The sequence below is a fragment of the Drosophila bipectinata genome, chromosome 4 (assembly GCF_030179905.1).
Source record: "Drosophila bipectinata strain 14024-0381.07 chromosome 4, DbipHiC1v2, whole genome shotgun sequence".
Taxonomy (NCBI): domain Eukaryota; kingdom Metazoa; phylum Arthropoda; class Insecta; order Diptera; family Drosophilidae; genus Drosophila; species Drosophila bipectinata.
The window spans coordinates 17,889,451-17,896,211 of NC_091740.1; the positions used below are offsets into that span (position 1 = coordinate 17,889,451).

At 43.9% G+C, this 6,761-nt stretch overlaps 1 protein-coding gene across 1 annotated transcript; it reads left to right on the plus strand.

Annotated features, from left to right (window-relative positions):
- Positions 1–702: 702 nt before the first annotated feature.
- LOC138926923 (uncharacterized) lies at positions 703–6,477 on the plus strand. Its single transcript, XM_070282538.1, has 8 exons — positions 703–921; positions 2,387–2,693; positions 2,922–3,112; positions 3,335–3,826; positions 3,881–4,094; positions 4,661–6,029; positions 6,125–6,210; positions 6,284–6,477. The coding sequence occupies exons 1-8, from the start codon at positions 703–705 to the stop codon at positions 6,475–6,477; spliced, it is 3,072 nt and encodes a 1,023-aa protein (XP_070138639.1).
- The last annotated feature ends 284 nt before the right edge of the window (positions 6,478–6,761 follow it).

Consider the following 6,761-nt stretch of genomic DNA (forward strand, 5'->3'; position numbering starts at 1 on the left):
GAAGGTATCTCGTTGGGCCATGTTTTTACAAGACTTTGAGTACATAATAGAGCATCGTTCAGGCATAAGGATGAAACATGCCAATTGACAATTGACTTGGTTCAGCGCGATTATTACATCCCAGACTTAGAGAAGGAGGCTCAAACTATAGTGAAGTCCTTTTTAGAGTGCATAGTTGGCGAGGCTAAGTATGGGAAAAAAGAGGGATTCGTAAACGCAATAAACAAGGCAGACGAGCCGTTACAGACCTATCATATTGACCACATTGGCCCCATGGACATGACAAAAAAACAATACAATCATGTTTTAGTAGTAGTCGACGCTTTCTCTGAATTTGTGTGGCTTTACCCTACTAAGAGTACTGGCGCTGACGAAGTAGTCGATAAAATGGAAAGGCAGGCTGAAGTTTTTGGTAACTCAAGTCGTATAATCACGGATCGTGGAACGGCATTCACAGCCAATGTTTTTCAGAAATACTGTTAGGATCACAATATTCAGCATTTTTTGGTAGCCACAGGAGTGCCACGTGGCAACGGTCAAGTAGAGCGTATCAATAGAATTGTCATCACTATATAGACAAAACTTTGTGCGGAAGACCCGAAAGCTTGGTATAAGCATGTAGGCAAGGTTCAACAGTTTATTAATTCCTCTCCACCTAGAAGTACCAAGATAGCTAGATTCAAGATTCTTACTGGGATCAATATGAAGGCCAAGTACGATAAAGAGTTAGAAAAGCTGTTAGAGGAAGATTTCCTAAATGAGTTACAGGAAGAGAAGGAGATGATTCGAGAGGAAGCTAAGGAGAACATCGCCAAGATTCAGGACGAGAAGCGCAAGTCACTCAACAAATCAAGAAAGCCAGAGTCTGAGTACAAACTCGGAGATTTAGTAGCTATTAAAAGAACGCAGTTTGGTGCAGTTGTAAGTTGGTGACCCGTAAGTTGAGACATGGTCGATACCTTGTCGAAAAAGTAGGTGTTCAGAAATAGTTCGTCTTTATTTTGCGTTTAAGTAGTCTTACATTTGCTTCTTTACTTGTTAATTAATTTCTTATTATCGCACCTATTTTCGCGCACATCATTGTCTTGTTTACCATTTGGGAGCTTTAAGCTCACACGCATAGCCGAAATTGCAGTGCAATGCGTTAGTATTAGAACATCACGCGATCGTTTTTCAGTTCTTTTTCTGCACGTTTTGCAAGCCGGCCGCATTCTCTTGTTGACATTAACCGCAACCGCTCGCTGATAGCAACCCCGCTTAAAACATTGTAAACCCGCTAAATAGTGAAAATAAATGCATAAAACTATAATAAAAACCATAATACAGTCCACTATTCATAAACATAACAAATTTTGGTCCGTTCGAGCCGGATACCCGCGTTTATTTGTGCATTTACTTTTGTGAACATTAGAGACAAATTTACCGCTTTTTCGTTATGAACGCGATAATGCATAGAACGATTCAACAACGTGGTGCCTGCAAGGGGTAAATAACGCGCACCCTCAACAGTGCTGTGGAGTTTTCACAAAGATGTGAAAATGTGGAAACATTGCAATTCAAGCTGGAGCGTTTGAGGTCAAGATCATGGACAGGACCAGTCGAACATTCTACTTTCAAGTACAGTGGAACGCCTATTTGAGGGACAAAACAACCTTTTGGAGAAAATTCATACTTCATCGGGAACTGCTGATTTAAGTTTTGAGAAAATTCGGATTCCCACATTTTCTGGTAAATATGAGGATTGGAGCCAGTTTAGTGATTTGTTCTTAAGCTCAGTAAATAAAGAGAAAAGCTCTCCAAGTGCCAAAAGTTTCATTATCTCAAATCATATCTGGAGAGAGAAGCACTGACCCTAATTAAACATATTGCCGTCTGTAATGATAATTACCAAGCCGCATGGGAAAAATTAAATCGTTATAATAAAAGGACGCTCATCGCTCGATCGTTTGTTCAGAATTTTTTATCGTTGCCAACCGCTAACAATTCGAATATTGCAGAATTACGCAAGGTAATTGACTCGGCCGACGAATGCATTCGAGGCTTACATGCGCTGAACTGTGACAGCCGCGATGTATGGCTCATTCATATTTTGCTGTCAAAGTTAGGTTCAGAAATTAAACAAGCTTGGGCCAGCTGCAGTGTATCGGCCACTGAAGACGTCACCATAGATGATCTGTTCGCCTTTCTTTTCGCTCATTGTGATACTTTGGAGTCTTGTCAGGATTTACCCGCAATGCAACCCTCAAGACCAGCCCAGAGTAGACGCCGCCAAGCCGCCTTTCATGCCAGTGGATCCACTCAGTCGTCTCGCGAATGTATATATTGCCAAGGACATATTCTATATATATATTCTATATGTTCTATATATTCATGCAATGAATTCAAGGCACTGGATGTAGTCAGCCGCCGCACCTTCGCCAAGGATACAAAATTATGCTTCAACGGCTTGAGTCGATCGCATCAAGTCAGGGATTGTAATTCATCGAACACTTGCCGTCAGTGCAACGCTAAGCATCACACGTTAGTACACCCGATTGAAGCAAGATCGGTTCCTGTGGCACCTGCGCACTCGACTGCCGCTGATACGAATACTGCCGCTGTTAGCCATCATATTTTGGAGAGGGCCAACAATCCAGCCCTACTGCCAACTGTTGTCGCCAATGTAATTGACACATGGGGAAACGAGACCTCATGTAGGTTATTGCTCGATACTGGATCAACAATAACCATGGTATCTGAGTCCTTTATCCAAAGGATCGGAATTCCTCGCACGCATGCCCGCATTTCGGTAGTTGGTTTAGGTGCTAACCCGGCTGGTGTTAGCCGAGGTCGCGCTAGCTTCACCTTACTCTCAAGAACCACGACTGCATCATTAGAAGTCTCTTGTCTAATTATGAGTTCTCTAACTTCTACGATTCCAGCTCAGCAGGTCAAATCAAATGCAACTATTTGGACCAAGATTCGCAGCCTACCGCTAGCTGACCCGACGTTTGGATCTCCGGGCAAAATCGACGTTATCTTAGGCGCTGATCAGCTGTGGAACTTATATACTGGACATCGCCGAGAGTTTGTTATCGAATACCCCATCGCACTGCATACTAATTTTGGTTGGGTTATTAAAGGCAGCTATACTGATTGTAACGAAGCATCTACGCACGCACAACTTCATCACGCTTATGAAGATTTGGATTCCTTAGTTCGCTCATTTATGGACATGGAACAAGTGCATCCGAGTAAAACAACGATAGACGCCAGTGATCCCGCCGAACAACATTTTCTGAAAACACATGCTCGTAGAGAAGATGGTGTTTATATTGTTCAATAACCATTCAAGGAGCCCCGCACGCCAATTGGCTCCACTTTGCCACAGGCTTTAAACCGCTTCGCCGCTTTGGAAAGGAAATTTAGAAGATTCCCCGCACTCAAACAACAATATGTGGATTTCATGGATGATTATTTAAATCGAGGACATATGGAATTGATTCCGGCTGCTGCAGGCGGTGAGGATCCCGCACGCTACAACTATTTGGCACACCATGCAGTTTTTAAGCCAGATAGTACTACCACACGTTGCCGAGTGGTATTTGACGGCTCTGGAAAGGATTCCACGGGTCATTCTCTTAATTCGCGACTGCATATAGGACCGCCTATTCAAAGGGAGTTAATTGGAGTATGCCTTCGATTTCGTCAGCATCGTTATGTATTTTGTGCAGACATCGAGATGATGTTCAGAGGCATTTTGGTGTCGGACGAACATACACAGTACCAACGCATAGTTTGGAGGAAGGATGAAAACGCTACGCTGGATCATTATCGACTGTTGACAGTAACATATGGATTAGCTTCATCGCCGTTTATTGCAGTTCGAGTTCTTAAATAGCTCTCGAATGACTATGCCGAATTGTATCCCACCGCTGCTGTCGTGCTCAACAGAGACGCGTACCTAGATGATAGTCCTACTGGATGCGACAACATCAAGAATCTCATTGCACTCAAAGATGAATTGATTCTGCTTCTTAGCGAAGCTCAATTCAAATTGCGAAAGTGGAGCTCAAACTGTTACGCCCTTTTAAAGTCGTTGCCTAAGGAGATTTGTGAGTATCCACCAGAGGATTTAGAGGAAGACCGCTCATTTCGATTTGTTAAAGTCCTGGGATTGTGTTGGGAACCAAAACCGGACTATATTTTCTTCAAATTAGAAACCCCCGCATTTACGACTGCTCTTACTAAACGCATATTGCTTTCAGAACTAGCCAAGATCTACGACCCGCTGGGTTTGCTTTCGCCAACTGTTGTTTTTCTGAAGATCCTATTTCAAGATAGTTGGCTAAGTTCTGTCGATTGGAATGAAGTACTACCGCAGCAATTATGTACACGGTGGCAACAGTTTGTATCGGAAATGCATTTATTGGAAACTTGTCGAGCTCCTCGCTACATATCTGCACCACATCAAGAAATGGAACTGCTGCCGTCATCTATAGCCGCGTCGAAGTCAATGGATATGCTGTCAAACTGATTATGGCTAAAACTCGCGTAGCCCCTATTAAGCCTATCTCTATTCCGCGACTAGAGTTAAACGCAGCTCATTTACTCTCTAAACTGATTTATCTGGTCAAGCAATCATTAACTGTTCCTATTTCCAGAATCAATTGTTGGTCAGACTCTGAAATAGTCCTGCATTGGCTAACTTCTCCGCCTAGGACTTGGAACACCTATGTTTTCAACCGCACTGCTGAAATTCTAGAGGTTTGCCCACGCAGCTGCTGGCAACATATTCGAAGTGGTGATAATCCCGCAGACTGCGCATCGCGAGGAGTACTGCCAAAGGACCTCGTGGATCATCAAATATGGTGGAATGGACCACCTTGGCTATCTCAGTTACGTTCAGCTTGGCCACCTGTTAAAGCTAAGTTTGTTCTGTCGACAGAAGAAGAGGCCTGCCTAGAGATGAAGGCTGAAACGAAAGTTAATCTACACATTTCCAACGACGGAAATTCGCTATCTTGTATGATCAACAAATCCTCCTCATGGTCCCGTTTATTAAGGATAGTCAGCTACTGCCTTCGCTTCGTTCATCGTCTTCGTGAGAGGAATCGACTTTCACCATTCCTATCGGCGTGGGAGCTACAATATGCACGAGCTAAGATCTTTACGCACGCTCAAGAGGAGTTCTTCAACGTGGAGTACAAGCAGTTAACTACCGGACAGCCATTGTCGAAGAAATCGAAGTTGATTCGCTACACACCCTTTTTAGACGAGCAGAGAGTAATGCGTGTTGGTGATCGCATCGATAATTCTATAGCTACTTATGACGCAAAACATCCCATTCTCCTTCCTAAGGAATCTCCAATAGCTGGTCTGCTAGTTCGCTATCAACATGCTGCATTGTTACACGCTGGAGTCGAATACACGTTTCATAGTCTACGCCAAAGGTATTGGATTCTAGGAGCTCGGAACCTCGTCCGCAAAACTGTATTCAATTGCAGAACTTGCTTTCTGCAGCGAAGACACACGAGTTCTCAACTTATGGCTGATTTACCGGAGTTTCGAGTTCAACCCGCCCGTTGTTTCCTGCACACTGGATTGGATTATGCTGGACCTGTGTCAATCAAAACATCGACAGGCCGGACACCAAGATTTGGCAAAGCTTGGTTTGCGATCTTTGTCTGCCTATCTACAAAAGCGATTCACATAGAATTGGTCAGCGATTTGACGACATCCGCCTTTATAGCCGCTTTCAAACGCTTTTGGTCTCGACGTGGACCTATATCGGATTTATACTCGGACAATGGAACGATTTTCAATGGAGCCAAAAGAGATTTAGCTGAAATGCAACGAATGGCAATAGCTCAAAGTCAAGATGAAGAAATTTCAAGCTTCATGGCCAGCCACGAGATTAATTGGCATTTCATTCCGCCATCTGCTCCCCATTTCGGAGGCATTTGGGAGACTGGTGTGAGATCCATAAAGCTGCATTTAAAACGAGTCATTGGCAGCAGTGCCTTGACATTCGAGGAGTATTCGACCCTGTTAATTCAGATTGAAGGGCTTCTGAACTCTCGCCCTTTATACGCACCTAGCGATCACAGTCTTAACCCGCTAACTCCTTCTCATTTTCTAACAGGTCAGCCTCTCACTTCGGTACCAGAACCATCTTTCCTGAATGTAAACATCAACAGACTGCAGCGCTGGAGACAACTACAGGCCAAGGTTCAAGGTTTCTGGAAACGTTGAAATCTCGAGTATCTCAGCACGCTTCAACCTCGCACGAAATGGCATCAAGATGCTCCAAATGTTGACGTGGACACACTGGTTGTGCTGAAGGAGCCCAATCAACCGTCAAGCAAGTGGATTCTAGGACGAGTCACCGAAGTTCATCCTGGCCAGGATCAGAGGGTCCGAGTGGTCACCGTTAAAACCCCCAAGGGAATCTACAAGCGCCCTATTACGAAAATTGCTGTGCTTCCTTTGAACTGAACCGTCGTTCAGGGGGGCCGGTATGTTGAGAAATAGTTCGTCTTTATTTTGCATTTAAGTAGTCTTACATTTGCTTCTTTACTTGTTAATTAATTTCTTATTATCGCACCTATTTTCGCGCACATCATTGTCTTGTTTACCGTTTGGGAGCTTTAAGCTCACACGCATAGCCGAAATTGCAGTGCAATGCGTTAGTATTAGAACATCACGCGATCGTTTTTCAGTTCTTTTTCTGCACGTTTTGCAAGCCGGCCGCATTCTCTTGTTGACATTAACCGCAACCG